The sequence below is a fragment of the Grammomys surdaster genome, unplaced genomic scaffold (genome assembly GCF_004785775.1).
Source record: "Grammomys surdaster isolate TR1022 unplaced genomic scaffold, NIH_TR_1.0 185, whole genome shotgun sequence".
Taxonomy (NCBI): Eukaryota; Metazoa; Chordata; class Mammalia; order Rodentia; family Muridae; genus Grammomys; species Grammomys surdaster.
The window spans coordinates 99,545-117,434 of record NW_021604630.1 but is presented as its reverse complement, the minus strand read 5'-3'; the positions used below and the strand labels follow the sequence as shown (position 1 = coordinate 117,434).

At 48.0% G+C, this 17,890-nt stretch overlaps 1 protein-coding gene across 6 annotated transcripts in view; it reads right to left on the bottom strand.

Annotated features, from left to right (window-relative positions):
• Ank1 (ankyrin 1) overlaps positions 1 to 17,890 on the bottom strand; it is a 115,434-nt gene that overhangs the window by 50,844 nt on the left and 46,700 nt on the right. For all 6 annotated transcript variants that reach the window (XM_028768181.1, XM_028768183.1, XM_028768182.1 and 3 more), the window contains 14 exons: positions 17,731 to 17,829; positions 15,307 to 15,405; positions 14,439 to 14,537; positions 13,670 to 13,855; positions 12,683 to 12,781; positions 12,074 to 12,172; positions 11,700 to 11,798; positions 7,030 to 7,227; positions 5,705 to 5,803; positions 5,200 to 5,298; positions 4,569 to 4,667; positions 3,351 to 3,548; positions 2,763 to 2,861; positions 2,008 to 2,106 (listed from right to left, as the gene is read on the bottom strand). In XM_028768181.1, the coding sequence (XP_028624014.1) occupies positions 2,008 to 2,106; positions 2,763 to 2,861; positions 3,351 to 3,548; positions 4,569 to 4,667; positions 5,200 to 5,298; positions 5,705 to 5,803; positions 7,030 to 7,227; positions 11,700 to 11,798; positions 12,074 to 12,172; positions 12,683 to 12,781; positions 13,670 to 13,855; positions 14,439 to 14,537; positions 15,307 to 15,405; positions 17,731 to 17,829 (1,671 nt within the window). The remainder of the gene's footprint in view (positions 1 to 2,007; positions 2,107 to 2,762; positions 2,862 to 3,350; positions 3,549 to 4,568; positions 4,668 to 5,199; positions 5,299 to 5,704; positions 5,804 to 7,029; positions 7,228 to 11,699; positions 11,799 to 12,073; positions 12,173 to 12,682; positions 12,782 to 13,669; positions 13,856 to 14,438; positions 14,538 to 15,306; positions 15,406 to 17,730; positions 17,830 to 17,890) is intronic.

Genomic DNA, 17,890 nt, shown 5'->3' with positions numbered 1-17,890 from the left:
ATATGTCATACTGAAACACGGGTAAGACTTATTAGTGCTTTTTTTTTTATGCTCAAGGTACAGTTACTGGAGAAATTTGCAGTGTACCCATGGATGTCCTAGCAGAAGTCCTAGGTCACTTGGGCTGCTATGGATATCTCACACACTGGCGTGAACAGGCCCAGATTTGTCAGGGGCAAGCTTGCCCTGGAGACTGCAAAATCTTCCAGGTCACCTTGGGTTAAATTGGAATCCATGAGTCATTGACTATCTCAGAGTGTGAACCGACCCAGCAGCGTATCCCCCAAACTAGGACTAAAGGATTGATGACCTTTTGTGGGTGACAAGGAGAAGTGGCAACTACGCTAGAGATCCAGGGAGAGGTCAGACAGGGATATATGACAGTAAAAGGCTCCTTCCCCCCAAGGAAATAAGCTCAGGGGAGACTTGCACATGGGAAGGAATCTGTGAGCATCAAATCGAGAAGGGGAGAGTTTGGTTTGGGTGCAAAGGGATTTGCTGTGAAATTCTACAAAATTGCCAGACTACTTTGGAAACTATTTTTTGCCATGGAAACAAACCCCATCTGTGCAGGCTTTGAGCTGCCTTTCGCTCTCCTTAAATATCATGAACCTGGCTCCAGCTCCTTTTATATAAGTGGAGATAGGGAGGAGAAGGAGGAGGAGGAGGAGGAGGAGGAGGGGGGGGGGGAGTCCAGCTTTTTATTTTTAGAAGCAGGAGTAAGGCAACATCTTAGCTGGCTGTGTGCTGCCTCTGCACAGTGACGTAGGGCTCGCTACCACAGGAGGCAGGGATAGGGACGGAGCCCGAGGAGACAAGGGCTTCCTGAGAAGTGCTGTGTGCACAGGAGATGGATGCTGTGAGCTGAGGTAAGCATTATCCTGAGCAGGGAAAACAAACTGAAGCCATACATGGCCTCCTCTCCACAGGTGAGACTGGCATGTGTCCCCTGACATGCATAGGTGACCCACCGGATGACTCTCTCATGGTGGGCAGCACAGAACTCTAAGACATTTTCAGAAGGAAGGGTTCCCAGTGCAGGCACCGTGGATATCCCTTCTATGCTTGCCCTGACTCTCTTTTCCTGGCCACCAGCCTCACAGTCTTCTCCTGCCTCTCACAGACACAAACCCCACTTTGCCCCAAGGGTAGTCTGGTCTTGGATTTCCTTTCCCTGGCTCCAGAAGGGTCTTGGAGTCTTATACTTAGCAGTGTATTTCAGAGGCCAAATATACAATCAATGCAGAACATGTAGGAGTTTCTCTCCATCACAATGTCTCTACTCAAAAATCGAACTAAACCAGAGTGACCCTCATACTGAGGTGAGACTTTGCTTCAAGGTCCAGAGAGCTTGTGGGAACCCAGATATCCCTCCAGGCCACTGCACCCAGCACCAGAACACTTGGAAAACAGAATGATATATCCAGTGGGTACCAATCCCATGGAGTGGAATCTCTGAGAACAAGGCTTGTGGTTCTGGAAGATACTCGTGCACTAGGCTTCTGCATATCAGCTTACAAAATATGGCTGACCTGTAGCTGACAGAGATGGGGACATATGGGGCGTAAATTGAACTCCACCTCTGGAAGGGACCTTCTGACAGGAGACTATTACCTGACAGGAGACTATTACCCACTTCCCTTCTACAGTGAACCCTCAGATATCAGCAATAATCCTGTAGTCGGTCTTTATGGAGGTGAGGTTGCCTCTGAGGTTGCCTAAAACCAGCAGTTCTCAACTCATGGGTTGTTAACCCCTTTGAGGGTCAAATGACCTTTTCACAGGGGTAGCATATCAGCTATCCTACATATCAGATATTTATAGTACAATTCATGACACTTGCAAAATTACAGTTATCAAATAGCAACACAAATAATTTTATGGTTGGGGGTTACCACAACATGAAGAATAACAGATGGCACACCATAGCACACAGCATGCATTAGAAGGTTGCAGCATTTGGGAGGGCTGAGAACCACCTCTCTAGACAGCAGTAGGCTTACTTACCCAGGCAGGGCTATGCGGGGAGCCACCTCGGGGAAGGAGAAGCTTGACGATGTCCAAGTTGTTGTGATGGACGGCCACATGCAGGGGGGTCAAGCCATTCTGCAGAGGGACAAAGGAGAGGAAGATGAACAGCTTTGAATCTGTGAGGAACCATTTAGTCAACCAGGATCCACTCCTCAATTCATGACATGGCTTTCACAAGACATACCATCCCAAACCTGCCTGGCGGGGCATTATAGTTCAGTGATAAAGCATGTTCAAACCCCAGGTTTCATTTCATCACAACAAAAGTGAAAATAAATCCCTTTAAGGCTGGGGGTAGGTAGCTCAATAGTAGAGGGGTTGCCTAGCATACATTCTTAGTGCTGGGTTCCATGGTCAATATTGTAAAAAAGCAATTAAAAAAAAATCTACCTAAAGCCAGGATGGAAGGAGAGCCATTGAAAGACAGCTCGAGCAGGATCTAGGACCATTTCTTCATCCCCGTCCCCGTGAGGGAGATGGGTCATAGAATCATCACACTTATACAGAGAAAGTACCAGGTCCTTCTAATGGACAGGCTGTTTGCCAGGATTGCTTTAGCCAAAGACCATTCTTAATGGAAGTCTGTCCAGCCAAGAGAGGTGATTCCCAGGGGGGAACTCTGTCCCATTTCCTCTAGCCCGAGAGGAGAGAAGAGGAGAGGAGAGGAGAGGAGAGGAGAGGAGAGGAGAGGAGAGGAGAGGAGAGGATAGGATTGGAGAGGAGAGGTTCACCTTTCCGGCCGCATTGGGATGTGCATCTCGTTCCAGCAGCAGTTCAGCCAGCCGTACCTTCCCATACTTAGCAGCCACGTGGAGAGGGGTAAATCCTTTCTGAGGAGAAAGACAGGCCATCAGGACCATGGGGGACAGAGCTGCTGCCCCAGAGGAAAGCGTGGTTAGGACTCATCCTACCTTAACCAGCATGAGAGTGCCAATGGGACAGAAAGGCCTGAGGATTTTGATCCCTGCGAGGGACTACAAGCCTCTCCAGTAGGACCTGGACAACTCTTATAGGAGAAGCAAGAGAAAGCTGCCTCTGATATTGTCAAATGGTTATTGACTCAGGCAGGGGCTCTTTTTCATTTTTTTTGTTATTGTTCCTTTGGAGACAGACTTAATATGTGGCCCAGGCTGGCCTTGAACTCCAGATTTCTTTGCTCCGTTCTCTGAAGTCTCATGGGACCACAGGTGTATACCACCATGTCTACAGTTCTTATCAATTTAGTTAGTCAACTATCTGTCTTAGCTGTCCAGGTACCTTGATCACAGGTAGGCCACTAAACCCTGCAGCACTGTCAGAACAGTGGCTGTACGCTGTACCTTGGTCATGCAGGCTTGGGATGCCTCCTTCTCCAGCAGGGCCAGGGCTGTGTCCACATGACCCTCTCGGGCTGCGGTGTGCAGGGGCGTGTGGCCAGCAGTGGTAGCCAGGTTGGGGCTAGCGCCATTCTCCAGTAGGAGTTTCACCATGTTCGTGTGGCCAATGCGAGCAGCACAGTGAAGCGGTGTCTGGTCATCCTGGGCCACGGGGTGAAAGCAGAAAACTGAATACAATAGCCTTCCCAAGTCCGACTCTGTATGATTTCACAGGGCGGGACGTGAGGACCAGACCGTGCGAGTGACTCACAGTGAACAAAACGATCTGGGATTTCTTCCAGTCTCTAGTTTTTACAGAAACTAACATGCCCTACTTCATTCGAGCCTTACAATTCACCAGCTTCAGGATGGTTGCTACTTAGTTGTTCAAAGGTTCAGCTTCCCCGGTTGTGAGTGGGAATTGTAACATTATTTCATAGGGCTAGGGTTCAGATCAACAGCTAACAGACACAAAGGGTTCCCAATGTTGGGTCACAGAAAAGATACTCAGTAAACTGATTGTTACTCCGACAAGCCCTGTCTCCCAGGCTCTTTCTGCCTGGTATGCTCGTTTATGTTTGAACTCTACTTTGATGTTCTCTGTGCCAGCAGTCGTGGGGTTCTGAATCACCAAAGGGGAAAGATAGCCCTTTTTCTACAACTTCCAGCTAGAGCTCCTGGTACAGGGACTCCACGGATGAGGTATCTGTTACTGGGTCCAAGCAGAGGAGCTCAATGGAGCCTGTCACCCCAGAGACCTGGTCTTTGCCACACAGCCTGTCAACTTGCAGACTTGGTAGCTGATCTTATGGTTTATTTGTCATCGAATATACAAAAGAGGATCCTGCTTTTTTAGACCCAGTGATGCCTGGCTGATTTTCCCCTGGTGACACCATCTTACGGGCTCCCTTCCTTCAGCCATTATATCTACCCACAAGTCCAATAAACACTGCAGGCCAGCCCTACTCTCTGGGCTTCTGTTATTCTACAGAAGTACCACTTTCATACAAAGATACCCTGTCCCTCACAGAACTCCAACAAAGCAGAGTCTGAGCTTTCAGTGTGACCAAAATGGGGGTGACAATTACTATGAGCCCCAGTCTGCAGATGAGAATGACTTCCTTCACCAGGCTGGGGTGGCCTGCTCCTCAGCACCCTCCTTTTCCCGTCTGCAGAGCTCACCTTGGCCTTGGCATTGGCTTTGGCTTTGTTCTGGAGCAAATATTTGGCCACTTCTGTATGCCCTGCTCGAGCTGCCATGTGCAACGGGGTTTCTACTTTCTGCAAAAGTAACAAAATTTAAAAGTGTTAACACATGCTGGGGTTGCAAAGGATACACACTGAACTCAGATCGCTACCTGGGCTCCGTAGGATTTTGTCCAAGAGCTGGCCAGCAAGTCTCTGTCTCTCTTCCTCTCTCTTAGAATTCTAGGTATTTGTGAAAGTAAACCTCAGAGCTCACAAATATTCAAATGTGGGAATGCATTTCTGGAACGCACTTAGAGAAATTCCAACATAAAACTCCAAAGATGTACAGCTGTGTGACGAACTTCACTGAGGAAGCATCAACTGAGTCAAATGTTCACCCTACAGCTGATGCCTTTGCTATCCTGAGAACACCATTACTGTAGGTGCAGAAAACAAGAGATCCCTTCCACAGTTCCCCTCAGAGCTGTGGACTAGCGCCAAAAGCCCTCGGACAGTAGCATGTACAATGTTATATGTTATATCTTATGCAAGATGTAGGATGTTACATGTTCCGTCTTATTATCTCTTTAATATTTTTTTATTGAAAACCACTCCAAGAACTTACCACATTGGAGACATTGGGTGACGCTCCCCGCTGCAATAAGGTCTTCACAATAGGAAGGTGACCCATGAAGGAGGCTACATGGAGAGGTGTCAGGCCAGACTAGAAGAGACAGAGAGAAATGTGTTGAGCAGGAGCCTTCCCCACACAGAAGCCCAAGCCACAGTGTCTTATGTTCTTCTGTTGCTAGGGAGCTCCAGAAATGGCTACCTGAGAGAATAGACTTAGACCACGTGGGCTTGTGTTTTAGGAAAATGGCCACAGGGACGATAGCACTGGCAGAAAATTGTTACCACTTTATAGTCCAAACGACCATTTCTCACTTTGGAAAGTCCTCTTGTCTGAGTCCTCTTAATCTAGCCCTTATGGGAAATGCTGACACATTCACACACACAGGCACCCATGCATCCATGCACACCTGTAGCCACACACAGCTATGAGGAATAACCATGTAAGGCAATGGAGGGGAGCCCAGGCCGAAGTCACACCTACATTTTCTTTCTCCTACCTCAGTGACTGCATCGATGGAGGCTCCCGTCTTCAGCAGCAACTCCATGACACGTATGTGGTTCTTCTTGCAGGCGATGTGTAAGGGCGTAAAACCATTCTGCATCCCATACAAAGTATACAAAGATCAGGAACTCACACAGTAGCCAAAGAACTGGGAAAGGATCCTGCCCTTTGACTTAGAGGAGGTCCTTCCCAAGCCCACCAGCAAGCACCCATAGACAAAGGGACAGGCCATGTCAGCTCATGAGCTGACAACCAACAGGTGTCCCTTCTTTTTATAATGAAGTGTATTTCTGAACGTGATGTTTGGAAACATTTTTAAAAACTCTACCACATTTCTGGATACACTAAATGGGTATGTTTTGGAGGCAAACAACTTTCTTTCTATTGGACACCAAGTGAAATGGATTTTGCTCTGTTGCAATAGAGTGTGTTACATAGTATATACATGTTGCATAGTGTATATTACATGACATGCCCCTCCGCATTCCAGGGGTTTGACTGCTAGCCTCTTCATGGGGCAGTGCTTCTCAAATAAGTTCAGCTTTGGGGGGTGAGGTTGTAGCTGTGTCTTTGCTGTCACAGGTAGGGAAGTGGGGCTCCTATCAGTTGAAGGGAGAGGCCAGAGATGGTGCTAAACATCTTGCAACAGTCAGGACGACACATTCCAAACCCAATACCAACAGCCCCAAACGGAGGAAGCTGTGGTGGCCCCAGAGTCTGGGCTCTGCTCAGTGCAAGCAGGTTTGAAGAAATGAATGATCGACCTTTTGCCTCTGGAGGTTACCAGCCCTTCAGTTAGCTCTCCTCTGAGAAAGGTCAAGTGTGATGCAAGAGTCCTGGACATGCTCTGTGGCTCTCTGAATCACCCTGGTGACCTGAGAAGCAAGGTGAGGAGCATAGTCCCAGGAGGACCCTGCCTTAGTTCTGAACTTGTTGCCTCCCAGGGCTGTGGCCACAGTCCCTTTAAGAGGAGAGATACACAGCTCAAACTAGTCCTCAGTCCAAAGCAGGTTGAAGGCCAGGACTTCTTTGAAGATGTTACTATCTCTCAGCTCTGAGTCTGGCTGGGGTCCCTGAATCCATATACAAGCCATAAACACCAATTCCAGATCTCCTGGGTACAAACCTAAGTGGACCTCAGACTGTTGGTGAAGCTATGGTCACAAGTGCAGGAGGCCACCTCAGGGGATATGGATTTTACTATATAAGTCCCATGCCCTGTGTGCCCTTGCCTATGATTCTGTCCCCAGCTACACCCCCTCAGCTCCAGCTTCCCAATACCCTCGCCCCAGCAGCTCTTCTGCAGTAGCCCCTTCTCACCAGGGCTCTGGAGTTCGGCTTGGCCCCTTTATCCAAAAGAACCTTAGCCACCCTGTGGTGGCCACAGTGGGCTGCCACGTGGAGAGGAGTCAGGTGATCCAACGTGATGTCGTCTATCTCCGCATTGTATTGCAATAGAAGTCGGACACAGTCGAGGTGGTCTCCCTGAGCTGCCATGTGGATTGGGGACAAGCCATTCTGGAGGAGAAAGAGTAAATTAATGACAGAGCATCTGGAGACAGAACATCAGATTGAACACAGTGATGGCAGTGCAGCTTCCTCCTTCTTGACTACACAGTTCTTCTGTGTAGATCCCAAATGAGCTTGGCTCTACTGAAAATGTTTTCTTTCAACCTCGCTGAATCCTCAAGCTCATCCAGCCAGGCCTGCATCTTCCACAAGGCCTTCCCTGACCATCCTGTGGTCACCTCCTTGCTAAACTGTACTGTTCACCCAGTCTGACCTTCTAATTTGAAGTCACCATCTTGGCCATGTCTTTTCTCCTACGTTACAAGCTCCTGGGGACTACAACTTGGCCTCAAGCTTTCCAAACACTCACAGAGCCCAATCAACTCAGACAACGCGTGTGGTGAGCCTTAGGTGATGTGTCTTTGAGTGGGATAAAGGACGACCAGACAGGCCTTAAATCTCTCTAAAAATTGTGAGGTGGGAAGAGAGTATTTTCATCAGAGCCGAGCTCATTTGGGATCTTTTGATTGAAAAACATTCACTTTATCTATAGCGCTTGTTTGTGGGGTGGTGGGCAGGCATGTGGGTATCGTGGTGTCTTCCCGGAGTCAGCTCTCTCTGTCTATCAGGTGAGTCTGGGTGGTTGAGTCCAGGTTGTAAGTCTTGGTGGGAAGAACCCTTACCCTCCGATCTATCTTACTAGCCTGGATATATTTGGTTTCATTTATTTTGTTTTGTGTGCCTAATTGCATGCATGCATACATGTGTGTGCGTGTGCATGTGTGTGTTGTATGTGCATGTGTACCCACCTTTGCATATGCAGAGAGGCCAGAGGAAGATGTTGCATGTCATATTCTTCTCTGCCTCAGTCCCTTGAGACAGGGTCTCTTACAAAACCTGGACCTAAACTGGAGGCCAGAGGCCCAGGCGATCCTGTCTCTGCTCCTAAACTGGAGGCCAGAGGCCCAGGCGATCCTGTCTCTGCTCCTCATAGCCTTAGGATTACATGTACCTTTTCTGAATGGGTAACAAGACCTCAAACATCATGTTTGTACAGCAAGTGGTCCTAACCACTGAGCCATCTTTTCCAGCTCTAGGAGTTGGTTCTAAATCCCTCTCCTTTGCCCCTAACAGAAATGTGTCTGTGGTTGTAAATGGACCTGTTGTTTTTTTTTTGTTTGTTTTAGACAGTCTGGAGGAGACAGAGAAAACACTGTGTGACCAACTGCTTAGCTTTTCCTTGAAGACTTGTGTTCGCACATTAGAATCTAGAGATAAGCCTTTTCTATAGCTTCTGTTGGAGTTTAACTGGAATGGTGTTATATATTTTTAAAACTTCTCTCCTATGTGTCCTAGGCTCTGAAGACTTTCTGAAAGCTTGACTCTTGTCCTTTTAGGGCTGAGGATGGTAGAAAAAGGGAACTGAATTAGAGCAAAAACGGGCAAACTGAAGCTGTGGGCCAAATCTAGCATGCCATTTGGGTTTGTAAATATTCTTTTGAGATTTCCTTTAATTGTATGTGTGTGTGTGTGTGTGTGTGTGTGTATAAATGTATGCTGGTGCCCACAGAGGCCAGAAGAGGGTGTTGGATTCTGAAGCTGTAGTTACAGTCGATTGTAAGCCACCTGACATGGGTGCCGGAGACTGATCTTGCGTCCCGTGCAAGAACAGAAAGTGTACTTAACCACAAAACCATCTCTCTAACCCACAAATAAAATTTTATTGGAATGCGGTCACTTGTTTGCATATTGTCCGTGGATATTCTTCTGCCCCATTGGCAGAGAGTTTAATTGTAGCAACAAAATTGTCTACAAAGCTAAAACTTATTTGCTTATCTGAGGTTTTAGACAAAAAGTTTTCCGACTGCTAATCTAGATAAGTCAGACAAGAAGTCTGACTTCCAGAATGGCACGTCCTGAGGCAGATCTCACATGGACCATTGCAGTTAGAATCAACGTCTCTGATTTTACAGAAGTGACTGATCCTGGGTCATATGACTCCCATCCATTGTCAGTGTGTCTGGATTTACAGTCACCATGGAAACATCTCCAGTATACTTGAAGGTGTTTCTAGAAAGGTTTAAGTGAGGAGTGAAGACTGACACCAAATATGGATGGAACACCTGCACTCATCTCTCTGTTTCCTGACTGTGGCTTTAGTGTGACCTGCTGCCTCATGCTCCTGCTGCCATGATGGGCTTACAACTGAACTGTGAGCCCACCCAAACTTCCCCTTCCTGAACTTGTCATCTATTTTAGCCTAGCAACAAGATAAGTAACTAGCACAGAAAAACTGCTACCAGGAAGCACATGCTGACACATGAATTCCCAGGCCTTTGGAATTTGTTTGCGTGAGAAATGTGGTAGGTCTTGGAGCTTCAGGCTAAAGAAGCCCTAGAATGCTATAAATAGGGTTTAATGGACCATGCAGGTGGGAGTTTGGAAGACCAGAATACTAAGAAGAGTGAATGCAGGCAGTGATGGCCTGGCTCACGCAGTGTTGGAGAGGAACACACACCCTTTGGTGTTATATTCAGCCAAAGAGTATGACTTCTGTCTACCGTGTACTGAGAAGTTGGCTGAGACTGAATGCAAAGTAATGGACAAATCTGTTTAGCTGGAAGAAATGTCCAAATAGGCTAGCATTCAGGCATGTCACAGTTCTGCTCGCTGTCTTATGCAGGTCTATAGTGAGAGAGAACAAGCAGCAGAGGAGAAAGATAGAAACTGAGTAGATAGGAAGGAAAAGGATAATAGGAAACTTAAAGACGTAGACAGGGGCCAGAGAGATGGCTCAGCAGTTAAGAGCACCAAACCCACTGTTCTTCCAGAGGCCCTGAGTTCAATTCCCAGCCACCATGTGGAAGCTCACAACCATCTGTAATGAGTTACGATGCCCTTTTCGGCATGCAGGTGTACACGCAGATAGAAAACTCATGTACATAAAATAAATAAATAAATAAATCCATCCTTTTTAAAAAGATGCAGACAAAATGGTGGAGAGAAAACAGACTGTATCTGTTAAAGAGACTAACGCCATTATAAAAGGCTGTGCTCCAAGAATAGGAGGATGTCTCCAGGGCAAGAGGCATCCATCTTTGGAAAAGCAAAGCCTTTGAAAGGGGAGGGTCTGAACAGAGGATGCCTCTGAACAGGGGTTCCCTGCTCACAACTTTCTAAGAATCAGCCTGTGCTAATGCCAACTGTGCTCCAGTTGGGGGTGGGGGTCTTGGCTCTGCCCCAGCCTGGCAGCAGAGCCTGGCAGGGTTGACCATGTGTTAGTTTTATAGACATAAAGATGCAAGATGAAGGGGACCACTGAGTCTTGTTCATCATTCCAGAGAGCACTGAGGCCAAATAGTGTGTGGCAGGGTCAGACACTTGGCAAGGAGGCCCTGAGCCGCCATTGTGTGAAGTTGTAAAGATGAAGTATTGGTGGCGATGTGGGTGTCCTCTGAGGAAAGCTGCAGGCTCTGAGGTAGTGCAGCCTTAAGAGGGGCTATATGTTCTGTAGGCAGAGGGGCTGGAGAGGCAAGGACTTGTAATCTCAACGTAAGCCCAGATATTGGACACAGAGCTGTAGGATTTGGTGTCTGCCCTGCTAGGATCTCATCTTGGTTTAGTCTGATCTTTCCTTGCTTCTGGAAGGGGATGCTTACTCTGTGCCGTGGCTTAGTAGAAGTGTGTAACTTGTTATGACTGTACACGGATCGTGGTTAAGAGACTGTCTTGAGTCTCAGAAGAGACCTGAGACTTTGCACTCCTTTTAAAAAATGCTTTAGGAGCTGGAAAGATGGCTCAGTGTTTAAGAGCATTTTGATACCAAAGACCTACATGGTAGCTCATGACTTGAATTGGTAATTGTAGTTCTGGGAGGATCTGACAACCTCTTCCAACCTCTGTGAGCACCAGACACGCACATGGTGTACAGACATACATACAGAGACTATTAAAGACTCTGAGGCTAGCTGGAGACAGACTGAATGTGCTTTTGCATTATGGAAATGAGACTTCAAGAGCGGAGACAGAATGTTACCATCACTGAAAGCAATGAGCTTGGGTGTCAGGCTGACAGAGGGTGGAGCTGTGATGATTAATCTCCATTATTGTCAACCCATCTGGATTTGGACTCTCCCCAGAAATATACAGGTGTGTTCACGAGAGTGTTTTCCAGAGAGGTTTAAATGAAAGGACCCATCGGATGTGGGTGACATCATCCCTTGGGCTGGGACCCCAGACTGAATCAAAGGGAACGCAGCAGAATTCATCTTTCTCTGTTTCCTGTTGCAGCTGTCATGTGACCTTCCAGTCCTGCTGCCCTGACTTCATCACCACGAGGGACTGTGATCCCTAAAACCATGATCCCTAAAACCCTTCTTCCCTTAAGTCACACCCACGAGGTGTTTTGTCACAGCAAATAGAAAAGTCCAGCTGACTGGAAGTATAGCCTACAAGACGGCATGCCTGAGGAGGAGACGCACCTTGGTTTTGGCTTGGATGGGTGCCCCGTGGTCCAGCAGGATCTCTGAGATTCTCACGTGTCCATTCCGAGCTGCACAGTGGAGCGGTGTCAATTCATCCTTTACAAGACAGTGAAAAGCAGAAAGCTCGAAAGGCAGCCATCTGTGACTATGTGGCACAAGTCCATCTATAGAATTATTCCCAGGTGTGGAACCTCTGAGATTGCCTTCGGGCCAGCTTGGGTTTTGCTTGACTGTCTTCTGGTGCAACCAGTTGCAGAACATTCACTCAGCAAGGCAGGGGGGCACATCGCTCATTTGAGAGCCTATTGCCCAGTGACACTCAAGGGCAGACCTCACCCCCTGTCCTGACCCTGAAGGCTGCTGGCACCTACCTTGGTCCTTGTTTCTATCTGAGCCCCTCGGTCCAGCAGGAGCCTCACCATGATCACATTCCCCCTGCGAGAGGCGATGTGCAATGGAGTAATGCCATTCTGGAGAAAGAAATAGGGGATGGTCGGAGCCAGTGCTTCTCCGGAAGTGTACGCACCAATGATTCCCTCACTCCTGACCCATCTCCCAACTGCTGCAGAACAAGCAGCCACTTTAACTAAGGGAGGACATCTCACTTAAGGGAGAGTCGAGGCCTGTGTGGACCTGATGGTTCTATAGCTAATCATAGCAAGCTGACCAAGCCCACATCCCCCAGAGCAACATGGGAGACGGGAAGGAAGCCAGTCATTTACTGCCTCCTGTGTTCACCTGAAGAGCAGGCACATGGAGCTTTGAATTTTCTCCAGACCAAGCTGGTGAAAACGGAGAGACAGATAACCAGTAATCTCCTAGCAGGAGGTCATAAGAGACACAGGAACTCTGGCCTCTATGTATCTCTGAGATACAGGTGGACTCCAAGACGCTGGAGAGAGTACGTGTGAGAGAGGCTAGGACACCCCAATTCTAGACACCCTAGACTCTGGACAGTGTGCAGACTCCAGCGAGGTTACCTGAGGTGTGAAGTTGACGCTGGCTCCCCGGTTGAGGAGCAGCTGGGCCACGTTGAGGTTCTCATAGTGAGCTGCGATGTGGAGGGGTGTGAATCCCGTCTGGCACGACAGAGTGGGGAGAAACACACGTAACATACCAGCGCCTCTGTCCCAGAACCAGCCTGGGGTTTCTAAACATATTATCAGGGACACAGGACCCAACACACAAAGCAGGCTTCAACTTATGGCAATATCTATGGAAGGGGTCAGGAGATGCCCTCATGGCAAACTGTATCCAAAGGCGTGGCAGCAGTATGCCACCTCAGAGTAGCTTCCAGTAGCTTTGCCTCACGGCCCAGGCAAACTATAAACTGAGGTCACCTCTCATGGAGAGATTTCAGTCATCAGTGCAAAGGATTATGGAGTTCATGACCACCAGCCCCCTCACAGAGCCTGACTCAGCTCAGCTGTCCAGAGGGTCCACCACTATCTTCCTGTTCCACACCTTTAGACCACATCCCAAAACCCCCAGGGACAGGGACATTGTAGAACAGGTGGAGGGAGGAGGCAGTGTGAACAAGTTGAGCAGTCTAGCTGGTTGAGGGACAGTCAGCTGATTGAATGAGAAGTGGTTAGTAACACATGAAACAGCCACCCACATCTCCAGGAAACCCACTTTCTATCTTCCTGCTCTTCCACGTCTGGGCAAGATGACCTCATCCAGCAAGGGCAGCAGGGAAGGAAGTGGGTGACGATCAGAGGATCAGAGTCCTCTCTGAGGTGCAGTTTCATTCTGCATGAAGGCCCACCCTGTCCTCCAAGGTGCTGGTTCTGGATGCCCCGAGTAGCTGGAACCACCCCAGCATGACCTCAGCACTCTCCAGGGATTTCAGGCTGCCCACCAAGGCCTGAGCACTGAAGGCAGAGCTGGACCTCAAGATGCCCCTAGCACACAGTCTTCTGTTTCACTGGCCTGCTTCCCCCGGCGGACACCCTGGCTTCGCTCACCTTGGAAAGCACATCCGGGTTGGGGTCGTTCTGCAGAAGGACCGCGGCTGTTCGCGTGTCATCGTTGCGAGCCGCGATGTGCAGGGCAGGGAGGCGCACCTTCCCTTTCGTCCCATAGTTGATGAGGTAAGCCACCACGTTCTCATGACCCTGCTGCAGAGCCACAGCCAGTGGGGTGAAGCCATCCTGGTTGGGGGAGAGCAAAGCAAAGATGGGATTTCAAAGCCCTTTGCACTCTCTAAGCTCAGCTCAAGTGCCACCTCCTCCCTGAAGCCTTCCTTTGCCCAACTTTCTTGCTCCGTGTTCCCACAGTGTCTGCATTCTTCTTTCTTACAGTTAGTTTTCCTTTACCGTATACCCAAAGTTTGCCTGTGTGCTATGAGGGCCTGACTGTGTGGGTTGTGCTTGCAGTCTGTCTGTGTGCTATGATGGTATCTGACCATCTGTACCAGGTGTTTGTTGTTTGACTGTGTGCTAAGGAGGTCTGAATGTACATCATCTGTTTGCAGTCTGACTGTGTGCTGAATGTACATCATCTGCTTGCAGACTGACTGTGTGCTGAATGTACATCATCTGCTTGCAGTTCGACTGTGTGCCGAATGTACATTATCTGCATGCAGTCTGACTGTGTGCTGAATGTGCATCATCTGCTTGCAGTCTGACTGTGTGCCGAATGTACATCATCCATGTGCAGTCTGACTGTGTGCTATCAGCTATTTCATGTACCTATGACACTTCTATCACAGAGCACATTTCCAAAGGGACTTACCTCCGTGGCTACATTCTGATTGGCTCCATTCTCCAGGAGAAACTTCACCACCTCCAAGTGGTTCTCCTGAGCAGCCATGTACAGGGGAGTAAAGCCTTTCTGTAAACCCAAAGAAGCAGCTGTTAAAACAATGGAACAGATGTGAAGACAGGTGCAAACTCTCTCACTAGGAGGAGGCGTGGCTGCCACTCCATACCCTTACTTTGCCTCTGGAAAATTCTTGCCAAAGGCCAAGATGGGGAGATGACTCCAGAAAAGTGTGTCCCTGCTCACCTTCTGAGTGAGTCCCTAGCTCACAATCCTCCTCTACTTAAAAAGTGATTTCGGTTTTAATTATGTGTATGTGAATGTCTGTGCTATGTCAGTGTGTCACTGTGTGCACAGGAATAGAGAGGCCAAAGGTGTCAGATCCTCAGAAGCTTGAGTTACAGATGATTGTGTTACCTGCTGTGCATGCTGGGAACTGAACTTGGAATCTGCATGAGCAGTGCACGCTCTTAACTGCTGACCCATCTCTCCAGCACCCCTCCACTTTTATTTCTTTGTATACTAACCAACCAGGTCTTATCACTCTGTCCATATGATCCATATGTAATACGAGATCTTTCTGGTCTACTTAACCAAGATGGAGTCCACAGTGACCACTCACCAAGCTAAGATGGTGGTCTAGCCTTGGAAAATGAATGCAGAATGCCTGCATTGCTGCTTGGAGAGATGGCAGTAACAAATCTAGTCCTACCTATTGTGTGTGTGTGAGTGTGTGTGTGTGTGTGTGTTTGTGTGAGTGTGTGCAGTAGCCAATATGTCAGAAAAGAATTGTGTAAGTGAAGAAAGACTTTCTCTATACTAGGGACCAGGGAGCCATTACCTGAGACTGAGCGTTGACGTTGGCTCCATAGTTGACCAGCTCCCGGACTACCTCATCCTGACCAGCAAGGGCAGCGATATGCAGAGCAGTGTTCCCCTTCTGAAACACAGAGGCAAGAAACAGAGGTTTCCCTCAGCCTGCTCAAGAGACTGTCTCGGGTAGGAGAACAAAACATCTGTGTCTACACCCAGCCAATCACTGGTCATGAAAGAGTAATAAAAGCACAGGGAACAGTGTTCCTCTTCTCTCCCCCTCTCTTTCCTTCGCCCTCTCTCTCTGTCTCTCTCCCCCACACACACACATATACACACACAAACATGCAAACAGACATATACACACATACACACACACACAAACAACACAAATACACACAGAGATATACCCATACCCACAAACACCGACACACACACACACACACACAAACACACACACATTTACAAACACCCAGACACATACACAGCAACAAACATACACATGTACACATACATAAACACACACACACAAACATACACATACACATGCATACATACACACACAACACAAACACATACACAAACACACACCCAGACACATACTATACAAACACAGACACACAAACATAAAAAACCACACACCTAGACATACACACAAACACCGACATACACATAAACATACACAAACACAAACACATCAACTGTAAGCCTCATGAAGACCCCTGGACCTGTGGGGGAGTCACAGGACAGTGGTGTGGTCCTCAATATTCACGAAGAAGCAGAAGACATGATTTAATTCTATTTTGATTTATAAACACCCAATTTCTCTGTATTTAAGAAGCTGTAGAACCCATGGGAAAAGGAGGGTTGGGTTGGCACTGAGTGAATTTGTGGGGTGCTATAAGGGATCCACTCAACCACCCGGGAGCTGGGCTCTAGCTTCTGGGATGGAGAGGCAGGAGAGGAGTCAAGGCATCCTTCTGCTTTTCCATTCAGGAACCCAGCTAAGGAACCGGGGCAGGCTCTGGTTTCTTGCTTTGTCTTTATTTGTAATCTTTCCTCAGCCTCGGAGACCAAGGACGATTTCACAATCTATCAGGAGTCTGTCGCAGCCTAAGCTCTGAGGTTGACCCTCTTCCTCGATACCACTCTAAAGTTATGCTGGCTTATAAATGTCTAGAAATATGATCTACCAAATAAGTACTCATCACACAATAAAAACCAAAGGGGAGGATCTGGGAAGTGTGCCATTTCTTCAGCTCTGGGCAAACACCAGGGAAGAGGGGCTGCAGGTTTGTGGCCAGGAATGTCATAGGTCAGTAATTGCCCCCTGGCCTCTGGGAAGAGCAGGTGAAACCATCGATTTCTGTCAAAGGGCTGGAAGTAAATGCAGGCTCACTGCACTGATGAGTGAGCGGAAAAATGACATGAAAATGAGGGAACCTTAACTTGAGAAAGGAGTCTACTTTCATAATATTTTGGAAATTCACTTCATACAAATTATATCTGTTCTCTCTATATTGTTCGGCGGCATTTTCTGCCTGAGAGGTGGCAAATGTTTGCCGCAGAGAGCTGAAATTGAGGTTGTGTTCAGGACCCCATTTAACAAGCATAGGGCAGGAACTGAGGGGTTACAGCGGCTCAGGCAAAGAGACAGCAATGTCGGGAGCTGGGAAGAGAGGGGCCACACAAGATGGTAAGAGGAGATTATTTTAATAAAGGAGCTGAGAGTACATGAGAAATAAAACTCACTTTAGGGTATAGGTCAGTTGTAGACTGTGTGCTTACCACGCACGAGAAAGCAAGTGCACTGGCAATGCAAATATCATATTTTTGCAATCTACATGAATTGATGCTTCTGTGCAAAACAGTTCCCCATAAAAGGGAGTGCCACTTCAGGTTAACTGATCAGGGAGAAAATCGATTGACAGGTGAACAAGAAGATTTGCTAGAGAAGGACCAGACTTTCTTCAGTGACAACAGGGTCACGTTGCTCTTTCCCACTTGACTCTTAGGCCAGGTCCTTTATATACACAGCTCAGTTTATTTTCCCACCAACCCTGCAAATACGTGATAAGGTCCCAATTTACAGCTGAGAACACTGAGACTTTCCAGGTCCCAAGTCACCTGCCTAAGGCCACAGAGTTGAAAGCAAGTCAGCTGGGGCCCAACTCTGGAGCTTACAGAACTCCAGGTCCCTGAATGAAGCAGCAAGAAGCCGCCATAAAGGGGTCATGGTTCCAGAGCTCAGTGAGGAGGATAGATAATAGGCCCCTGATAATTTCTGCAGACAGGGTCTTGTGTTCTTAGGTGGCACCAGGGACTCAGAGAAACAGGATGTGATGAGCAGCGTCCTGGGAATCCAGGACCATGTTTAGGCTAGTTTCCACGCTGCCGTTTGAGAGGAGATACAAAGGCCCACAGACTTGAATTTTCAATGCCAAGTTCTTACCTTGGTTGTTGTTTCTAGAATGATCTCTTTGTGCAGAAGTTCAACTACCATCTTCACATGGCCTTCCTTGGAGGCCAGATGCAGGCCGTTCAACCCGTTCTGAAAGGAGGAGAGAGAGAGGTGGGTAGGTTTCAATTAGTGAGACTGCCCACTCCAACAT